At 50.7% G+C, this 22,212-nt stretch overlaps 1 protein-coding gene across 2 annotated transcripts in view; it reads left to right on the top strand.

Annotated features, from left to right (window-relative positions):
* Positions 1–22,212, top strand: part of FMR1 (fragile X messenger ribonucleoprotein 1) — a 698,844-nt gene that overhangs the window by 566,258 nt on the left and 110,374 nt on the right. For both annotated transcript variants that reach the window (XM_078688630.1, XM_078688632.1), the window contains exon 13: positions 21,664–21,840. In XM_078688630.1, coding sequence (XP_078544756.1) covers positions 21,664–21,840 — 177 coding nt within the window. The remainder of the gene's footprint in view (positions 1–21,663; positions 21,841–22,212) is intronic.

Below are 22,212 nucleotides of genomic sequence, written 5' to 3' on the forward strand. Positions count from 1 at the left end.
GTGAACCTGTCACTCCATTTCCTACAGACAACCCCTTGGAGATTCTCCACCAGGGCTCTGGTGGACAGGAGTTGTTCCTTCCTTTTGAAGCGTCACTCCATAATTCTTATGGGGACTCGGGGGCGCCCTGCCACAGGCGAGCCACTGCCTCAGGAACTACTGCATCGCCATCGTCCTGCTCCGCACGACCCGGTCTGTCTTTCTTTCCACCCTTCTACTTAAGGTGCTCTACTGCAAAATGTCTTTCCGTGTTTGCCTGTGGTGTTTTTTCCTCCATCTCGGGAGGCCTGGTGGTTAGATTCAATGGGACGTAATGTCTTCGCTTCTTCCAGTGCTGCCTTGCGGGTACTTAACACTTTGTGTGTGTTGACCAGGGCTTCTTCCATCCTGTGGCATTCTATGGAGCCCCTTCTTTCTCTTGTCTCTCATGAGGGTGCCCTTGCTGATCTGCGGGGCCGTGTGTTAGATGGTAGATAGTTGGCCGCGTTTATTCTTCGTGCAGCTTTGGATGTTGCCGATGTCCTTGGCCGTACTATGGCCACTTCTTTGGCTCTCCGTTGCCATGCTTGGCTACGTGATGCTGTGTTTTCTGAAAATATTAGAGAGCGTCTGGTCGACCTCCCTTTTGACGGGGTCCAACTGTTTAATACCCATGCAATCTCTGCCATTCAACATATTCTTGCGGGGCTCCGTTCTTCTCCTCCTCTCCCTTCTCCTCCTCAGTAGGTTGTTTTACTGATTCTCTGGGTCTTGGTGGGAGGCGTTATCCCACTTGCTTCTACTTTTGGGTTTTGCGTGAGGGTTACTGTGCCCTCTGGGTCCTTAGTTGGCCTCCTTTCTTCAGTTGGCTTCTGGTTCAGCCCCTTTTTTGGTGAGGAGGTGTTTATGGTTTTGTCCTCTGAAGCGGGATTGTTTCTTCCCTAAGAGTGGTTCCCATGCTTCCTTGGGACGTGTCCTACCCTATGTGTGGTACATGTAGCTATTGTGTAGCCCTGTCTTAAGCTTGGAGGGTGTGGGTTTTGGTCCTTCCTGGGGCATGGCTTCGCCATCTACGGTGTTGTTCTGCAGTGTTTTTGTCCTTCGTCTGCCGTTTCGCTCTGGTCCTCTGTCTGGTGTTTCTGAGGGAATAGTTTTCCTGTGTGACGGGCTGGTCCGTCCAACTTTTTCTTATCTTATAGTTGATCGCACTTCTTTGTGGATCAATTCTGTCCAGAGCGGCCCCTTTTGAGGTTGTTCGGGACGTTTTGCAGCCTTTCCCTTCTTCTGAGCCCGACGTGGTCTGGGTGTTTAGTTTTGTGATGCTTGTCAACGGCTGCCCCACCTACTCTTCTGTTCTGTGGCCGGTGACCTTGGAGTGGCCCTGTGGGGTCATTGGGAGGTTGCGTTCTTCTTCTTCTGCCTTATGGCTGGGGTGCTGTTCTGTCTTGTCTTGTCTGTTGACTTCGAACTGTGACAGGCTCGGCTGCCCTCTGCACTGGGTATGTTTCCCGGTGGAGGGCTTTGCCGTGCTTCTGCCTCGTCTCCTTGGAGTCTGTGGGTAGTTCTTCTCCCTCGGTACTCCTTTGTGTTGCCTGTGCCCTTGGGGCTTCCAGTGGTGGTTCCTGGTACGTTAACTGGGCTTGGGGGTGTTCTGGCCTCCTTCGTATTGCCTTGTTTTCTCATAGTGGTGAAGGCTGGGTGGCCTCTTTGTCATTCTAACACATCCCCTTGGGGAGGTGTTCGACCACGAGGCAGAGGTTCTTTTCCGCTTAGAGCCTGTGACTCCCCCCCTGTTGCGGTGGACTGGGTTATTTTTCCCTGTCCCTTTGACTGGTTCCCTTTTGGGGGTCTTGTGCTCCCTTGAACTGGTGAGGTCCTCTCGCAGAACCCTCCTCCCCCTTGGGTATGGCTAGGGTATCTATTCCACGTTAAGGAATCTACGGCTAGTAGTCTCTATCAGATGTACGAGTTACTTACCTCCGGTAACGATGTATCTGGTAGAGACGATTCTAGCCGCAGATTCCTTCACGACCCGTCCTTCCTCCCAGTTTCTGCGAGGGCCCCTCTCGGTCTTCTGTACTCGCCTGCTTCAGGGTGGCAGTCCTCTGCGGGTTTTCCCTCTTTTCTTACTCCCTCCATAGGGGTATGCTCGCCTTTTTGCTGTTGTGGCTGTTTCATTCCTTCCCTTCTGTTGATTGGTGGGCGAATGCCTGGGTGTTTTTGCGCCATGCATTTGGTCTCCAATGTAGGGTTGTTGTGCCCTGCTTCCTTGTGTTTGCTTGCACTTCTGACTCTTACCGTCCTTGGGGTTGAGGTCCCCTGACTGGGTCTCGCCCCTCGGTTTTTTTAGGACATCCCCCCCTGCTGATGTGGTTGTGGGATTACTTGTCACTGTTCTTCCATTCTGGCTTGAAATCCTTCTTGGTTCCGGGCGATGGGTACAGACTTCTTCCTCTGCTGTGCCCTTTTTCACATGCTTTCTGCCTCTAGAGAGGCTGTTATGTTGGTTACAGACTTGCTTACAGTAGCTGCGCTCTATTCTTTAATTTCATGACTTGGTACCTTAGTACCTGGCACTATTCTGGATGGTGCTGTTCCTCACCATTGTTTTTTTCCCTTCTGTATAGCTGGGTTTTTGCGCACGGTTCCAGTATTCTCACAGTTTTGTTTGTAATGGCTCTGAGCTGTGGTGCGGAAAGTTCTCCGAAGAAAACTGACTTAGGCGCGTCGGGGTGGGACTTGTGCATCCTCGCTGATGTCACGAACGCGGACGACGTCAGGGAGGAGTCACGTGGTGCGCAGGAGTGCTGTGGCAGAAGAGTTTTCCGGATCCAGTATCACGCCTGGGGATAATTCTACATTAAGGAATCTGCGGCTAGAATCGTCTCTACCAGATACATCGTTACCGGAGGTAAGTAACTCGAACATTCTCGCCGTTCTCCCTAATCCCAAGGGTGGTGTGTAAAATGAAGAAGGAACCATGCAATCTCATTCTGATAGCTCTGGCATGGCCACAGCAGTTTTGGTACCCAGAACTTCTACCGTGGTCAATATCCCGCACATTCTCTTTCAACCTCTGCCCAACTTGATGTCCATGGACAACGGTCAGATTCTTCACCCTCAGGTAAATGTCTGAGTTTATAAGCTTGGAACCTCACAACTGTGAGTTTATAGCTATAAACATTGCACCAGATAGTAAGTTCATCCTACAGCATTCCAGATCTTTTTCCACTAATAAATCGTCACCGGAGCAAGTATTGCCACATCTCCTCCTTTTAGCAAAAACAAAACTGGCGCATTCATCAATCAAAGTGCACCTCTCAGCAATTTCCAGGTTTAGCAGGAAGCCAGGGGAACTCTTGCTTTGGTCTACGAGAGTAGAAATGGAATTCATGAAGGGCCTTTTCAGGGCTTTTCCACCTTTGAAGTGACCTGTGGTTCCTTGGCAGTTAAACACGGTTCTCGCTCAACTCTTGAAGCCACCGTTTGAATCGATCCATAAAGCAGAATTAAAATACTTCTTGTGGAAAACTGCACTATTGTTGGCTCTCAGGTCGGCTAGAAGGGTCAGTTAAATTCAGGCCTTCACTGTTGCCGAACCGTTTTTCCAATTTAAACAGAATAAGGTGAAGTTGAGAACAAATCCACACTTTATACCTAAAGTCCCAACTTCATTTCTTCGAAATGAGCCGGTAATACTGGCAACATACTTTGGAAATCCTTCCACTCCTGCTGAAAGGGCTTTACATTTGTTGGATCTGAACCTTGCCTAAAATTCTCCATTCACAGAATAAAGACTTTCAGGAAATCAGAACAGCTCTTTGTATGGTTTACATCTCCAAGGAAAGGCCACGCTCTTTCAAGGAGTAGTATTGCTCGTTGAATATCTTCTGCAATTGTCTTCTGCCATAACAAAGACAGAAGACCTCTGTCTGCATGGGTTACAGCACATTTCACAAGTAAGATGGCAGCCTGTACAGCCCTTTTTGCAGGAGTATCACTCCCAGATATCTGTAGAACGGCAACATGGTCGAACGTGCATATGTTCACCAGGCACAACTGCCTGGATTCGGCATGGAAGACTAATGCGACAGTGAGTCAGGCAGTCCTGCGGCATCTGTTCACGTGAGGTACAGTGTTTTTCATATTTCTTATCTCTGATGTGTAGGGAAGCTGCTACAAGATATATTTATTTATATATGTTATTATTATTATTAATGAGTAGATACAACGAGTTTTTCTCATGAAAATATATATGGTCCAGTTGAAGGCTTTTGCCGAAACGCGTCAACCGTCCTTTTTGTTTGCACATGGTGTCAGAGAAAAAAAAAAATTACCTGAAAAACTTGCCATGCTGTGGAATCCCTCTGTGCCATGGAGACTATAAGTGAGGGACCTCACCAAGTTGCTTTGAGGATATATATATATATATATATATATATATAGAGAGAGAGAGAGAGATATATTTGTTTTGTTGATTTTTGTCAGTATATTTATATATATATATTTAATGCATAAAGAAGTGTCTTCGCCTATTCACTTTGATTTTAAGAATTGTACTACTAACTACTCTGATTCAAGCATGTGAATCTATGAAAGATTCAATACTGGAGAAAAAAACTAGTTACTTACCTGTACACTGTGATTCTCCAGTTTTGAGATCTTTCATAGATTCACATGTGGCCCTCCCTGTTTAGGCTTGCCAAGTCTTACCTCATACGACTATACACTTGAAATCTGAGGTATGGAGGCACTGCTGGGGAGATGATGTCTGGGGCTTGTCTCTGATTGGTCAAAGTTTAGATCTACATAAAGATGCTGATGGTTGTTAAAATTCCCTTTCTTACCTAATGGTCTCTAATGTACTTCTATAAGACTACTTATCTAAGTACCTTGAGACTCCCACTATGACGACGGGGAAAATTGAAGCATTTGAATCTATGAAAGATCTCAATACAGGAGAACCACAGTGTACAGGCAAGTAACTTCTTTTTTCTGAGCTTTAAATGCTTAGGTATTTTGGAGGATCCACACACCATTTTAAAGGGAATTCTAGAGAGCATTGAAAGTGGCCTCTGCTAAGGGAATTTTTTTGTATGTATTCCATTTGATTGGAAGGCCGGAGAGCACTCCAAAACGAATTAGCTCTCTAATCCGGGGTGGGAGGTTGATCTCTGGGTCTCTGGCGAACAACATTATGCCATCCGCGTAGAGGGAGGCCAGGAGCGGACAGCAATGGAACCAAAGAGCCCTCTTCAAATGAAGTTCTTGAAAATGGCAGACCAGGGGGTCCATAGCAATTGTAAATAAAAGTGGGAAAAGTGGGCATCCCTGCCTGGTACCCCGGGACAGAACTAATTGATTTGTGAGGACGCTGTTTATTTTGAGGCAAGCTACAGGGGCAGTGTTGAAAAAGGCGGACCAGCGCACAAATTTATTTTTGTATACCGAGTTTTTCTAATGTGGCAAATAGGAAAGGCCATTTTAGGGAATCTAACGCCTTTTGATATCTACCCTTTCTCTTTAGGAACAGGAGCCCTAATTTTTGTTTGTGACAAACCAACGAGCACGGTCACTGGACCTCTCATCCAGCTCCTATTCCCCCACCTTCTCACTCTGGGAAATCCTTTGATACATTGGATGATTTAATCACATATAATAGGGGAGGCAAGAAATGTTCCCGGGTCTAGCTACACACTGGCTATTTCAGCCAGGTAATTTGCGATCGGGTCCGTAGCGGCCTCGCATCTTATCTCGTACAAACGGTTGTAGTAGGAGAGAAAGGTGTCCACTGTAGCCTCATGGAGGCCTGATAAGGGGGAGGGGGGAGTAGTCCGGCTTGGTCTCTCCCCTTCATCATAAACAGGGGCCTGCGCATATTTACCCAGGTAAATGACCTCCCGTAGTTCTAGATCTTGAAATTCCTGAAGTAAGGATGCGTGTCGCAGCGGAAGCGATGGGGAGGCTTCTACCAATGCTTGTGTATCAAGGCCTTTTAGTGTTTGCTCGATGGAGGACAATTCCGTATGTATTTTGTACAGTACTCCTGAATGCTTTGCAATGCATACTCCCCCGATATATACTTCAGAGGCTTCCCAAAGTGTGGAATAGTGTGGTAGAGAACCTGCATTGAGCTGAAAATAGTCAATTATAGCATCTCTGATCTCTGAGCGGAATAATTCGTTCAGTAGCGCATTAGATGGGAAGCGCCAAGGTACTCGCAGCTGTGTAGCCTCTTGAAGCCCCAGGGTCAGGAGCACCGGAGAATGATCTAATAATGTTCTGGGGTGATGCTCGACATTCGTGATGGCAAGTGTGAGATTTGGAGTAAGATACCAATAGGCAATACGCAACCATGATCCATGTGGGGCAGAGCAGAAAGTGTAACTATCTGTAGAGTGGTACCTGGAGCACCAAGCATCTGCCAGAAGGAAAGACTGCAGAAGCCTGGAGAGAGCTCAGGTTGAGTGAGGCTTAGTAATTAACCCAGGGCCAGTCGTATCCAGGGTAGGCTGTAATGTGAGATTGAAATCCCCTCCCATGAGTACTGTGTGAGCTTGCATTCGGGTCAGGTGCACACATACGTCATTGAAAAAAGCCGGGGCATCCACATTGGGTCCATAGATATTGACCAGTAGCAGAGGCACAGTAGCTAGAATGCCTGACATTAAAAGGTAGCAGCCCTCTGTCCTCAACTATCTCCCGCAGTGTGAAAAGGATCGCTTTATGAATTATTAGCCATACCCCCTACAATATGTGCTGTCATTTGCAAAAAATCAATTCCCTTCCCAGTTTGAGGCAAATTGAGGAGTGGAACCCGAAGGGAGATGAGTCTCTTGTAAATAGGCTATTTGTATGCCATTCCTAGTTAAGTCAGATAGGACCTGACGTCCCTTGCGGGGGTTAGACAGCCCACGGACATTCCAGGAGATACGTTTCAACGGCACTTCATTGGCCTTGGAAATGTGAGTGATCATTAAGATTGATGTAAATGGGGAGGAGCCTAGCTCGCGGCCGTAATGGTCGCCCTTTAGCTCGGCTCCCGCAGCCCTCCGTCCTGATTGCCTATCCTGTCTTCTATCCTGTCCGGGGACGACACATTTTATGGGGCATTGGAAACATAACGGCTTGTTTGTGCTTACCATCCGACCCCGGGGTCTCGGTGTGCAGTGGCTCCGGAGTTGTGGCCTCTGAGAGATCGGGGCCTCTGCGAGACTTGGACCGGGACCTGGCCGGTGGGATCCGATGGCTCTCGGCCCCGGCCGAGAGCGAGAACCAGTGTTGGGAGCCGATGTGCGAAGATCCCGGCGATCCTGACCCGGGCCTGCCCTGGTGGCCGACGTGGGTGAGAGGCCCGGGGACCTGAGTCTGTGAAGGGGTCTCTCCCCGCCGCTGCTTTGTCCGGCGGCCCTGGTCCTCGAGGCCCGGACTCCGCTTGATTGGGGCACCGGTGCTGGTGCTGGCGGAGACCCGTCTTGGGCGGATATCCTTTTGGCATCGAGGCCGCCCTTGCTGGGACCCCCGGAGCTTGTAAAGTCCTACATTTGAGAACTGTTCTTTCCGGGGGTCTTGGTGAGCGGCGATTGGGCTGATTCACGAAATGGCGGCCGACCCTCTGAAACGAGAATCACCCTGTGGCGGCGGGCCCGTGTTGCCTATTGGTGTGGGGAGCGGATCTGGTGGACGTGAGCCGACGGTCAGAGATATCCTGGAAGCCCTGAGATCCCTACACGCTTCCCTGGCCCTGGGCGTCTCGGTGGGGACGCCAAGATCTGCCGCCATTTTGGGCAGCCATTTCTTCTTGTCGCCCTCTTGTTTCGAAGACTTCATTGCCTCGCCCCCCTCGATTGACTGGAGTGTCTCCGCCACTGATCGAAGATCGTGTAGTGTGTCGGTGACTTTGGGGCGCCCTGCTTGTCAAGGTTCGGACCCCGGGGACTTGGATGCTGTACTGCGACCCTGTTCGACATTGTTGCCTGAAACTATTGATGGACTGCCTCCTGTGCCTGCTTCGATGACTTTGTCTGTGTCTATAATTGGGGCCACCTCGCCCGCTCCAGTGGCACAACTGAACTCCTGTTTTTCATTGCTCGTGCTGCGATATTTGATGCATCGATACTTTCTGTTTGGACTATTGCTCCCTTGTGGATCTATCTACCCCCCAAGTAACTATGCTAGTCACCATCCCACTCGATTATATGCTGATTTCGTATTTAGTATGTGGTTTTACATTGCCATGTGGTGGGTGGGGTTTGTCGCTCGAAAGGGTTGGGGGTGAAATGTACGACTTCCGTTTGATTCCCGGTATACGATTTAGTAGCATAATTGTTTTTAATCGTAGAAAGGTGGGAGGTCCCCTTCTCCTACTGTTTTGTGGCGCGTGATGGGGTGTCGTCCTGGTCTGTTTTTGACTGTGCTTGTCTGGTTGGGCGGAGGGCTGCGGCCGCCCGTTCGGATTATGGTTATTCTGCTCCTCCCTCCTGTCTTCTTTTCTCCGCTTTTCTTGCCTTTTTGTCTCTTTCTTCTTTCTTACTTCTCGCTATATTTCGGGTTCTGGTTTAGGGCGACAGGCACGCTGTTTGAAGGGTGGGCCATAGCCTTCTACAGGGGTGCAGGGTGGGACGGGTGGGTTGGGCTCTATTTTTTGTTTGTCTTCTGGTTCTATGGCCCTTTTGTATCTCTTTTTCGTGAGGCCGCGTCTGTCCCGACCTCCTATGGTGTGTTTCGGGTGGGGGGTGTGGCGTCGTTAATCCTCCTGCTATGTTTCGGCTGTCTTTCTCCCCGATCGCCATACCCCCACTTGGGCCGCTACTCCTTTTGTCTCCTGTCTTCCCGCCACGGGGGGCCTGTGTCGGCGTGTCTTCTTCCTTTCGTTTTTCATATTTTCTTATTTTCTTTTTATTGTTTTATTTTGTCTTCCCTCCATTTTCCTTTCCCTTCCCCTTCTCCTTCCCCACTTCGTCCCCCCCCTTTTTTTTTCCTTCCTGTGTCCCAGAGGTTATTATGACGGGCTGGTTTTGATGCATTGTTTTTCCGATCCCTCTGTTCTGGCTTGGTAGTGTCTTGGGTGGCGGGCATGTTACGAGGATAATGCTCAGGGGCTGATTGTGTCTCACGTATCCTGATTTTCTTGAATGCATTGTGTTGTCCCCCCGATATTTTGCCCCCATGCCCCCTTATTAATGTTGAGGTTGGATTGGGATATCGGATGCCTCCGTATTGAAAGTGAGCCTGTCATATGTCTTCTCCCCATATTATAAAATTAAGCCTTATTTACTCCTGTGTTTTAGCCCTTTGGTTTCTGTATCTCTTTTCCCCTTCTGTGATTGTACGGCCTTCTGCTTGTATTGATTGATTATGTAATCTTTGCCTGGTGACTCCTGATTATTTTGCACCTTGCGGCCCGCCGGCTTGGTTGTAGGCCTCGACTTGTCTCACCTTTTGATGTCAATAAAGGTTTTCAAAAAAAAAAGATTGATGTAAATGTAGGGACAATGTCTTCATGGATGTAGAAGTACTGTGCGGAGCGGCTATTCTAGATTGTGCATTCCTTTGTTTAACTATCCAACTAACTATAATACGGTACAATGTAACACTTTCCACCTCCCCCACCCGCATCAGAATGCTAAGAACCTGCTTCCAATGAATCTCATCAATACAACAATACTAATCAAAAACGGGTGGAATACTCCTGTGGAGGGAGGCAACACTCCGAGGACAATGCTTAAGAAACATGCGCAGGACTGCAACAAGGTGGCCACTCACTGGATTGAAATGGCGTTGAGTGTCAATGGAAGGAGTATTGTTCTGACAGCAAATGTACATAAGGGAACCCCAGCCTCTGAACCTGTGACTTATGGAAGAAATGTGCGTACAAGTGTGGCCTGGAGACAACGGCAATCATGGCCGTATTATATTCAGTTAAGTTACCAGATGGCGTGATGAGGAGCCGGCAGGGCCACCGTCCAGCGGCAGGCTGCACGCACTGTCGCGCTGTTTACTGAAGCTGATGATGTCTGCAAGGGTCTCGAATATGTGGCTTTTGCCTTCGAGTTGGATTCTTAAATGCGCTGGTCATAGCATATGTTATGTTAGCCTTTTGGAGAAAGTGCTTTGCAACTGTGAACTTGTGTCATGCCTTCTGTACTATGGAGGTGAAGTTGGGGTATATGGAGAGAGTCATCCCTTGGAACTACAGTGGGGCCCACTCACAAGCGAGCCGCAGGAACGTGTTGCGGTCTCGATAGTTGAGCAGCTTTGCAATTATCAGGCGGGATGGACACCCGACGCTCAGCAGGTGCCCAGAGATCTATGGGCTCTCTTGACAGCAAAGGTGGATGAGAAGGCTTCCTTGCCAAAGAGCTCAGTGAGTAGATTTCCCACATAGTGGTTCATGCAACCATTGTTGATGGTCTCTGCGACTCCCGCTATGTGCACATTAATTCTCACGATCGTGTCTCCAGGTCTTCAGCTATCGCCGCCGTCTGCATAAGTAGACTCTTGGGTTTGTCCATGTGTTTGCCTGCTGAGCACTGATATCTTCTAAGTCCGAGATGCACTGTTTGGCGGTAGTAATACGCAATTCATGTTGCACAGATTTCTTGTGCATACTCTCAAGTCAGACCGTGATAGCGTCCAGGCGGCTGTCGACTGATTTGAAACTTGCCCGGAGCTCTGCCATTATGGTTGCTGTGCCATTCGGGCCGGTAGATCTGGATCTATGACCTCCGAGGATGCACCGCACGGTCCCTCATCCTCCCCAAGCGGGGGGTGCTTGGGCACTTCAAATGAGAGGGGACGCTGGCGAGGGTCAGAGCGCCCTATTGCGCAAATGAGTAATGGAGGCGTTAAGGTCATGCAGTTATGGGTACTGAGGAGGAAAGTTAAAGTTGGGGGTGCGCTTGGGCACTAGAGCAGAAGTCTGGTCGCTGATGACAAGTATGAACACTGAAGCCAACGAGTGCATCTTCTGCACAGGAGCACTCCGAAAAAGAAAGCAGAGGGCGAGGGCGCGTGTGGATGCAGACATGGTTTACAGCACCCAATTGCAATGGAGGGAGACTGGTGTCACTGAAGTGCTGAGCCTATCTGGCCGAGTAATGCAGAGCTCCCATCTTGTTAACTGGTGTGCAGCATGGCATGGGCCCGGACATGTTGGTCAGTCCCCCAACGATAACGGGAAGGAAGTGGGGCCCACCGCCGCGCACCGCATGCAGTCTGGCAGCCCAGGGCGACGACGGTACTTACTGGTTGTGTAGATGCCACTTCAACCCCACTCGACAGCCCAGGCTCCAAAGCTCAAAGGGGTGGAGGGCAATCCTCAAAGCAATTGCATTACGGTACCATTCGGCATCGCCACCGTCTCCAAACGCCGCATCTGCCCGGTGGCACTAGCCAGCCTCCCGACCGCACTGCAGGTATCGATTTTCAGAATGTGGCCCTGTTGCCGCGGAGCCTCAGAGGAGTGCCAACAGTTCTCCCGCACTCTGGGACAGGCCAGGAGCCGACCGCAGCACCGCAGGCGCCAGTGGGGTGGGCTAGTTGTGACCTCGCATGCCGTTTGGTGGATGTGGAGGCTGTATGATTCAGCGCAGGCCAGGAAAATAGCGGCCACACCACGCCCCCTCAATATTATGTGCTTAATGCCAGTCAGTTGGCTGTGATAGCCTTTGTAGGTTTTAACAGACTACATGACCACCATGTGGTTCTGCCACAGGCAGGATGGCTTAAGGTCTTGGATTTTGTCCCTGGAGGCTAGGTACCAATGAAATTGTCCAGAAAATCAGAGGATTTCCTTGGAAGCCAATCATCTAGTGTGTTTACTCAATGCTAGGGTGAAAAAGCACATCAGACGTCAGCTGGAAGACCACAAATCCAAATGTGACTCAAAAATGTTTCGTCTGATGGGGCATTCCCTGGCACAATCTTTTTGCTTCTGAGGAGAATACGCAGTATCACAGTTACTGCACACTGGAGCATCAACCAATAGGATACCTAGGGGAAGCTTTCCAACTTAAGTGGTGTGCAGGAGTCCTGTATGCCTTTCTACCAATTTACCGAGAGTGTTGAAGATGATCAGGTCAGATCAGGCTCAAATCATCTTGATAGCTCCAGATTGGGTGAGGAGAGTGTGGTACCCAAATCTGTTGATACTGAGCATTTTCCTTCCAGTCTGACTACCTCTTCGAGAGGACCTCCAGGCTCGACAGGGCAGGGCGCTGTACTGGAATTTCTACAAACTACACTGGGAAATGGCCTTTGCAACACAGGCTAAGCCACGCATGCTGTTTCCCCACAAGCGGAACCACGCTTGCCTTAACCACGCATTATGCTGTAACCACGCACATGTGTGGCAGTGGTCTAGATGCCCGGATGCGCTTGTCCAGGTAGAGTCAGAATTGGGAGACGTGGAAGTGGTCTGGTACGTTTTCTGGGGGGTTTGGGTGGATGGGGCTAGTTTTTAGGGATGGGGTCGTTTTTAGGATTCGGGGGGCTGTCTGGTTAGTTTCAGGGCTCAGGGGGGTTGGGCTTGTTTTTAGGGCTCATGGTGGGGATTAAGGTTATTTTCAGGGCTTAAGAGTCAAGGTTGTCATTCAGAGCTCAGGGGGTCGGTTTCTTTTAGGTCTGGGGGTTGGGGTTGTTTTTTGGTGTTAAGGGGGAGTCTGAGTTGCTTTTATTGCGTGAGGGGGTCATGTTTTTTTTTAAGGTTTAAGGGGGTCAGGGTTCTTATTAGTGCTCAGGGAGGGGGGATTTGGGTGTTTTTGGGGCTCAGGGCGGGGGAATGCTGGGGTGTGATTTTTACCACACATATCGCTTGACCAGTCATGCTTTTACCATGAAATTGCACAGTAAAGGCATGTGTGGTAAAGAAGTGAGTAGTTAGGGCGCATTCGCTGTTCGGGCAGTGTTGTAGAGGCATGCGTGGTTTAGCCATGCGTGCCTTTGGCATACAACAACCTACATACACCTTCAGCAATGGAGATTGAGTGGCAACATCTGAGCAGTTTTAACTTGCCGCTGAGGTAGTGGATGTGATTCTGGTGGCTAGATGTCCTTCTACCAAACCTATTTGAGTTGCTGGCCAAAATTTGTGGCATGGTGTGGGGGTACCGCCAGCTTTGTCTTTTGCAGGATGTGGTACTTTATGTTCTGTTGTTCATCCTATCTTTGGCTTCACAAGTATTTGTTGTGGACAAAGTTAATTGTTATGTATCTGCACTTCAGCCTTTTTTGCATTTACCTGCTAAACCCTCTTTATTGAGTCAACAGTTGTGATGTTCTTTCTAAAAGGACTCGTGTACATGTTCCCATCAATGCCTTTCATTATGCCTCACTGGAACCTTAACTTGGTCCCTTCGTTCCTGATGTGTGCAACTTTTGAGCCCATGCGTAACCATCGTCTTCAGCTGATGACTAGCAAGGCCGTGTTTCTTGCAGGCAATGTCAGCATAACCCCCATACGTCATGTTCTTTCTTGACAATTGTTTCTGAGCACCTCTGCTTACTTTCTGACAAAAGTTATATCTCCCTTCCACGTGGAACAGTCCACCACGCTTCCTCCACACCTCTAAGGAGATGAGGCTTCACCAGCTAGACCTCGAGAGCTCTCAGTTTTTGCATCAAGTCAAGAATCATCTTTTCATGGGCATTGGCAGTGCAAAGAAAGAGAAAGTGGTACAGAAATGAACCCTATTTGATATCAAACTTCTCCGCACATTAAACCCACACTGATGGCAGTGTGGGATTTAATGAAAAATGCACTCGGAGGGCATATTAGAGATGCCCCCTGAAAAACGACCTAACTCTAGTGTCCTGGCTGAGCAGCTGCTTGCCAGCTGCCACCACCAAACCTGTTTCTGGACCCCTGGGTCCAGAGCCTGCTGCTCTCGGGGACCTGAAACAATACATATCCTGGGACGAGGTGCCAATCCTCCTCACCCAGAATGGGCAGGGTCCACGAAAGAGAAGCTTCAAAGGCTTGCTGCCTTTGTGACCTACCCCAGCCCTTTGCTGCTTCCAGCAACTTGCTCCCACTGGTTCTGACCCCCACTTTGGGCGGGAGAATCAGCAGAAAAACCAAGTGAGGAAGGGAGGTGTGCCCACCTTTGCCAACCTCACCACTCAGGTGGGAGAGGCAAGGTGAAACACAACTCTCTGTCCCCGCCATCTTCCAGATGGGGGGTACCCAGACAACCAGAAAGAGGCATATGCCCCTCCCACTGGAATGTGGTATAATAGGGAGTGTGCCCACCCCAAGGAAGGGACCCATTGGTCCATATCTTTACTTACCTGTAAGCCCCTAAATCTAGTAATCTGAAAGAAACAGGTTAGTGTTAGATTCCTTACCTTAGAATAACCCCAGGCGTCAGGCTGGATCCTGAAAGCTTTAGTCAGCAGTAACCTTGCGCATCGATAGGCCTCGTCTGCGGCTCTGCGTCCGTCGTCGAAGTCGTGATCGCCGGAATGACGTCATCGGAGTACTTAGACGCCGCCCTCGTGCGCTGACGTCAGTTCTTATTTTTTCCGCGCCAGCTAGCACAGATCCGGAAAGAGCAGTACTCTTAGTCATTTTTTGACTAACTTTTTAGTCTATTTTGGATCTCTTTTTCGAGCTGACTTTGACTCCTGGTGCTATAGGGATGTCTGTCTTCAAGCCGTGCGACGCCTGTTACTCCCTGATGTCGGTGACCGACCCCCACCATCGGTGTCTCTACTGCCTCGGGCCGACCACGACGACAAGTCGTGCCCCGACCTCAAAAGCTAGGCGGGAGCGGTCTCGCAAGCTACTCGAGATCCAGCAGTCGGCTCCGCGCCGCTCGAGGTCCCGGTCGAGGAGGAAGTCGGGGGACCGGTCGCAGAGCCGCAGTCGTCGCTCGTCAAGTCCTCGCCAGCACTCGTCGGGCTCCAAGTTCTCCGGTAAGTCAAGGCACTCCAAGAAGAAGTCGATGAGGCGACATCGCTCTTCAGACTCATACCCCCGGTCGCTGGCCTGCGAGCGACGCCGGAGGAGATTCGTGATTTCCTCATTGCCATGAGGACTCACTTCCCTCCGTTGAGGCCTGCCGGCATGCGTTCGGGCCCCGCAGACCCGACTTGTGGCCTTGGCAGGCCGGTGGCTCCGGCACCGTCAGGTGCTTCGGCCCCGGCACTGTCGTCGACTTTGGTCCCACCGCCGCCGGCCCCCGTGGGATCCGTGCCTGGATCCCGATTGACGCCAGTTGACCTTACGACTCCTCCGCTAGCGCCGACACCAATGGTGTCGCTCCCGGCGCCGTCCTCGGACGAAATCGGTCCCAGTTTCAGCCCCGGTCCACGTCTGGCCTCGGAACGGCGCCGCTCGGTGCCGTCTCAGGCGTCGATGGGTGAGGCCTTCACCTATGACCCGGCTCTGTCATTCCAGCTTGTTTACCAGGACACGGATGAAGGGGAGAACTGGGAGGGGTCTGAGGACCCTCTGGCACAGCAGTGCCAGTTGAGCCAGGATTGGGCAGATGAGCTAGGGGAGGCCAGTGGTTTGGACACTTCGCCCGACACTGGATTCATCTCTCCGCCCTCCGTGGCTACGGAGGAGGGTGCTACATATGGTGTGGTGTTGCGCAGGACAGCCAAGGCCTTGGCTCTTGAACTTCCTGCTGCGGCCGTAAGGACTAACCTCCTCACTGAGGTGCTTCAGCCGCCAGTAAGCTCCTCGGAGCTTCTACTGCCGTTCAATGAGGCCCTCACAAATGTTCTGATGGGCACCTGGTCCAAGCCCTCCACAGTGCTCCCTGTGGATCATAACGTGGCCCGATGCCACTGCCCGGCTCCGGGCGACCCTAGCTTTCTGTCCGTGTACCCCACCCCGGAGAGCCTGGTGATCGAGGCTGCTACATCCCAGACCGCATTGCAGTGTTTCGTCAGGGTGGTGGCAGTTCCTGGCGTCACTGGGGGCTTCGAGGTCAAAGGATCCACAGTGTGCTTTGTGTTTGCTCCTGCTACTCGCGAATCGAGATTGCAGTATTTTCTATCTGATATTCCTGGCGCGCTGCGCGACTAGGTGCAGGCGCCTTGTACTCTTTACACCGCCGTATTTTAAACATTGCTTGTGCTGATCCTGGCGCTCTGTACGAATAGGTGCAGGCGCCTTGTACTATTTTTAATTTGTCGGTGTACTCTAACATTCTGCATTTGTGTGACTTACCATCTCCTGTGGCTGCACACGCCCGGTCCATCGCGGGTTCTCTGCCATTGCGAGGAGGGCGGCTCTTCCCCCACGGCTCTCTGTGCCGGTCGGGTGGAAAGCGGGCGCCATCTTGGGAGAGCCTGAAGGAGACGGAGACCAGACTAGGCGGTCTAGTTGTCCGAGGCTCTCCCGCATAAAGTGCACATGTGCCTTCGGAAGCGCAGCGGACGAGCGCAGCGGGCGCGACGATGGCGCGCCGAAGTTGCGCCAAAGTTAAGCCCGTCTGCGCCCGTCCGCGGCCAACCGAGGCAAGGGGCACACCACTATGCGCGAATTTTAACATACACCTCCACACACCTGGGCTCCCTCCATAAAAATTGGCCTCTTAACTCTGTAACATTGTCTTATGCTCAAGCCCTTGGCATTGCTTCGCCTATGCCCATCACGCTCGCCGCCTCCCCCCTCCCCACTGCCGCCCTCCTTCTGAACACGAGGTCAGCTGTCAAGCACCAAACCGAAATATTTGATCTCATAGATTCCAACTCCCCTGACCTATTGTTTTTAACCGAAACATGGTATCGCCCTGACTCCCTACCGAGCGTCTTGGCTGCCCTCCCGCCCCACTATTTTATGCTCCGTGCTGACCGACTGGAGGAGAGAGCAGGTGGCGGGGTAGCCTTGATTGCCCGTAAGGGACTCCATTTTCAGACACTCGTCTCGCCCACGATACCAGCAGCTGACTGCCTCGTAGTACGCTCTACTTCTTTTAAGATTCCAATTACTTGTGTATTAATTTACCGGCCACCCCAGCCATCCCCTGGTTTCCTCCTTGCCCTCCAGGATTTATTGGCCACCTTGGCAGTCAATAGTGCCTCTGTCCTCGTTCTGGGAGATTTTAATTTTTGGCCTACTGACCCTGCCGAGGACACCATATCCAAAGATTTTACTCAACTGCTACTCAGTCTCAATTTCAGCCGGCACGTTCACGGTCCTACCCACCTCCGGGGCCATATCCTCGACCAGATATGGACACTAAATATCCCGATTTCCGCTCCAACTATTTCGCCTTGTCCATGGTCTGATCACTCCCTGCTCGCTTTCTCCTTGGATTTGAGAAAAAAAAAACACCTTCTTTCCCCAAAAACACCTGGGCAAGGAACTGGAATCGAGTCGACATCCCATCTTTGTGTAACCCCTCTGAAGCGGATTACCATCAACCGCACCCACAATGCCAACAAGTGGTTCAGCCCTGGCCTTAAAGCCAAGAAACTGGAGTTACGACAGGCTGAACGAGCTTGGAGAATAGCGTATTGCCCGACCCGGAGGCAAAACTATATTACTATTCTTAGTGAATATAAACAAGCCATCTTGGCAGCTAAAACAGAATATTTCTCGGGGCGTATTCTAGCTGCGGAAAGCCAGCCACGTGAGATTTTTGCCATCGTCCACGAGTTGGCATCATCGGACAGAACTCTGCCCAAGATTCTCCCCTCTCAGGCCCTATGTGACTCGCTCAACGAGTTTTTCATTGAAAAAAGTTTGTATTAAAGCCAATATTCCTTCCCCTTCGCCTACATTCACTCACCCCCAACCACCTGGCAATAATTCGTCCCTTACCTCCATTCCTGCACTGACTAGAGAATCCCTGCCCCCCTTACTTAGGCGTGTCAAGTCTGGCTCCCCAGCTGACATCTGCCCGGCACGCATTCTCCGTCAGATTTTTTCTGATTGTCCATCTCCTGTCCTCACCCTCCTGAATGATTCCCTCATGCATGGCTCCGTACCTGCCCCTTTCAAGACCGCTATAATCTTCCCTATACTGAAAAAGCCCGGGGCGGACCCTGCCTCCCCGGCAAACTATCGCCCTATATCCCTTCTCCCTTATTTGGGAAGGATAGCTGAGTCCTATGTTACCCAGGCGCTCAGCTCCTTCATAGAGGACAGTAACTACCTTGCACCCTGCCAGGCGGGCTTTCGCCCCCCCATTCCACTGAGAAGGTGGTTATTTCAGTCATGGACCAACTCAGGGAGGGGCTCGATACCAACACCCCTCAGGCCCTAGTCCTCCTGGATTTGTCCGCCGCTTTTGACACGGTGGACCATTCCATTCTCTTGTCCCGTGTCAAGGCGGCGGGCATAGGGGGACAGATATTGGCCTGGATAGGCTCCTTCCTGTCTGACCGTACCCAGGCTGTCCATCTGGCCGAATTCTCTGCCCCGCCTCGCAGGGTGCAATGCGGCGTCCCTCAGGGCTCCTCTCTTTCCCCCCTCTTATTTAACCTTTACATTTTCCCTCTTATTTTTGCACTGCAACAAATGGAGGTCACAGTTTACAACTACGCTGATGACCTCCAACTTATTTTTAATTTCTCCTCCCCTTCATTAGGTATCACTAGCTTCCAGTCCGTCATGCTGTTTATCCGGGATTGGATGAATGCGAACCACCTTAAACTCAACCCGGATAAAACAGAGCTGGTTCTGACTGGCGGCAGTGGTAACCCTTGGTCTCCCTCATTTTGGCCCCCCTCTCTTGGTCTACCTCCCACTCCTTCTTATTCAGTTAAGACCCTTGGTATCACACTTAATCATCATTTGACACTTCACTCCCACATTAGTTCTGTTGTTTCCTCTTGTTTCTTTACCCTGCGTATTATTAGGAAAATATCCCGTTTTTTTTCTCCCTCTGCACTCAAACTGATCCTAATGGCCATGGTCCTATCTAAAATTGACTATGGAAACATTATTTACAATGGTGTCCCCGCCTATGCACTCCATCGCCTTCAGTTGGTGCAGAACCAGGCAGCTCGCCTGGTATATGGCCCATCTAAATCTCACCACTCCTCTCCCCTCCTCATTGCTCTTCATTGGCTTCCTATCAAACAAGGGGCCCTTTTCAAACTTGGATGCCTTACTTTTCAAGCTCGGGCGGGCACTGCTCCTGCCTTTATCAACTCTGCTATCACCAACTATTGCCCTCCTAGAGATCTACGCTCATCCACTAAATCATTATTAGTCATTCCCCGCTTCAAGAAACAAAGATCGGGAGGCCATAAATTCTCGGTCCTTGCTCCCACCTTTTGGAACACTCTCCCGCCCCCTGTCAGACTTTCTCCCTCCTATATGGAGTTTCGCAAGGCCCTTAAAACTTTTCTATTCCAGCATGCCTTCAGTTCCTAGTCCATTGTGTCCTCCCTGCTCAGTAATCCCCCCAGCGCCAAGAAACTGCATAGTGTACGTGCGCTCTACAAATCCCTAAAAATTCAAAAAAAATTCAATTCCCGACCGCTCCCCCGGATCGGGAATCCAAAAGGTTTGATCAGTTTGGGAAGAAACTGTTCTCCTCATTGAGTTTGGGGCTGTGGTCTATCAACACTCCTTGCCTTTTGGGCCGTTATACCCACTCTTTGTGGGACACAGTTGCGGACGTGCTGCCCCAGTGCCCGGAGGAGGCCGGGGCTTGGATCGCCCAAGCCCTTGCGGATGGCGCGCGTTATTCCATCAGGTGTGGACTGGATACCACGAACTGGCTGGGAAGGGCGATTTTCACCACGGTGGCGGTTCGCCGCCACGCCTGGCTGAGGTCCGCCAATTTCTCGGGCGATATCCAGGCCACGCTCATGGACATGCCTTTCGATGGCCGTCGCCTCTTTGGTGCCAAAGCAGACACTGCGCTAGAGCGTTTCAAGGACTCCAGGGCTACAGCCAAGTCCTTGGGCCTGTCTGGCCAACGTCGGCAAACTTCTGCTTTTTGCCCCTTTCGTGGCCAAGGAAGGGGCCCCCCACACGTCCTGCCAGCCACAGGCCGCAGAACCAGCCTCAACGTGGCCGTGGACGTGATAACTGCGTTAGCGGTGCCGGGGGACAACGGCAAGGCCAGTCCACATCCACTCCCACAGCATCTGCCTCAAAACCTTCCTAGTCCGAGTTTTCAGCCCCATGGCACTCCATCACGTCGACAGGTGGGTGCTGCGAATCGTCCGTAGGGGCTACTCCCTCCCCTATGAGGCGACCCCTCCAGCCATGCCACTGCAGTACCACCGCATGTCAGGGGATCACTTGCAACTTCTAAAGGAGGAAGTTATTGCCCTCTTGGCCAAGGGGGCCACCGAGCGCGTTCCTGGGCCAGAAGTAGGACGTGGTTGCTACTCCCACTACTTTCTGGTACCCAATAAGGGCAAAGGAGGCCTACGCCCTATCGTGGACATTCGGAGCGTCAACAGCTTCCTCCAGAAGGAGAAGTTCAAGATGCTGACTTTAGCTCAGGTCCTAGCTGCCCTAGACCCTGGAGACTGGATGGCAGCGTTGGACTTGCAGGACGCATATTTCCACATCCCCGTCCTGTCGGCCCACTGTAGGCCACGAGCACTTTCAGTTTACCGTGCTCCCCTTCGGCCTTACCAGTGCCCCTCAGGTGTTCACGAAAGTGATGGCGGTGGTGGCAATTCATCTGCGCAGATCAGGGGTTCCAGTCTTCCCCTATCTCGACAACTGGCTTTTGAAGGCCGGTTCGCCCTAAACAGTCAACTCCCACCTCCAGACTACGGCCGACCTCCTGCACTCGCTGGGGTTCTCCATCAACGTCCCGAAGCCGCACCTGTGCCCCTCTCAAACGCTCCTTTTCATTGGAGCGGTTCTGGACTCGGCGCGTTTCGGGTTTATCCCCCCGAACAGTGGGTTCGGGATATTCAGGCTCTGATTCCGATCTTTCAGCCTTTATCCCGAGTTTCGGTCAGGTTGACGCTGCGGCTCCTGGGGCTGATGGCCTCCTGCATCACGCCAGGTGGCAGATGCGGGCTCTGCAGTGGGACCTGAAGGTTCAGTGGGCACAGCATCAGGGCAACCGGTCCGACCATGTCCTGATCTCGGAGGGCACTGCGAGCCAGTTGCAGTGGTGGCTCACGAACAGCGATTGGGTCAGCGGCAGATCCCTCTCCCTACCCCAACTGGAGCACGTGGTAGTGACGGATGCTTACCTCCTGGGATGGGGGAGCCACATGGGAGAGGCTGAGATCAGAGCTTTATGTAAGGTAAGTACGCTGTTTTACTTTCAAATGCCATCATTCTTACTCTGACAAGTAAGCTTTTAAGCCTGTCTAGGCCAAAATATTGTCATCTGCACTCATGAACCCTTTTAAGTATAGGGCATTATGCGCCCTGCTAAGATCAAATTCTTAGCTGGTGAGGCTAAGGACAGAGGATGACTAAATAATGCACAGTCAGTATGGAGAACTAATAGCCTCGTACTTTATGGTATGGAATGGAATATTATACAAGTTTCATACTGATCACCACTGGCATCACAGTACAATTTTTGTCTCTCAAACACAACTGTCCATTGAGATGTCCATAACTGCCTGAAAGTAAGTTTTGGAAAAATTGGAATTTACAAATTACCATGTTTGTAGGTATCTCTTTCTGTTAATCATATGCATATCCATCCATAAGAATTTTATTGAACTATTAATAGTAACGTTTTTAGCCATGCGGAGTAAGTTATGTAATTCCATTCTCACCTCTCTTAGGAACCAATTCTGAAGCCTCAAATGCTTCTGAAACGGAGTCTGACCATAGAGATGAGCTAAGTGATTGGTCACTTGCTCCAACAGAAGAAGCAGACCATTTTCTTCGGCGTGGTGATGGAAGAAGAAGAGGTGGTGGAGCACGTGGGCAAGTAGGGAGAGGTCGTGGAGGCTTTAAAGGTTAGTGTTGAATCTTATTTGCATGAAATTGATTTTTGACCATAAACAGGTTTTGGATTTTTGATCAGGAATAAGGTATTCAAAAATCATGATTTTACAATTCTCTTAAGTGCCACATACCATCATTCTGCTACACATCCAATTCATCTATATGTGTCCTTTTTATACTGTTAAATTGGCGTATTTGTTGGTTACAAATTTTGCCGTTACTCATGCCCCACTGCTGAGTAGCACCTCCATACAGTAAGTCTACATTTCGGCGGCTGGTTGTTAACACGAAGATGCCTCTATTGTGTCAATATTTGTAACCTTTTCAGCCTGTCAGATGAAAGTGTGTCAGCAAACCGGATGTTGTTCTGTTAATTATATGGC

This window comes from Lissotriton helveticus, chromosome 4_1, assembly GCF_964261635.1.
Source record: "Lissotriton helveticus chromosome 4_1, aLisHel1.1, whole genome shotgun sequence".
NCBI classification, from domain to species: Eukaryota; Metazoa; Chordata; class Amphibia; order Caudata; family Salamandridae; genus Lissotriton; species Lissotriton helveticus.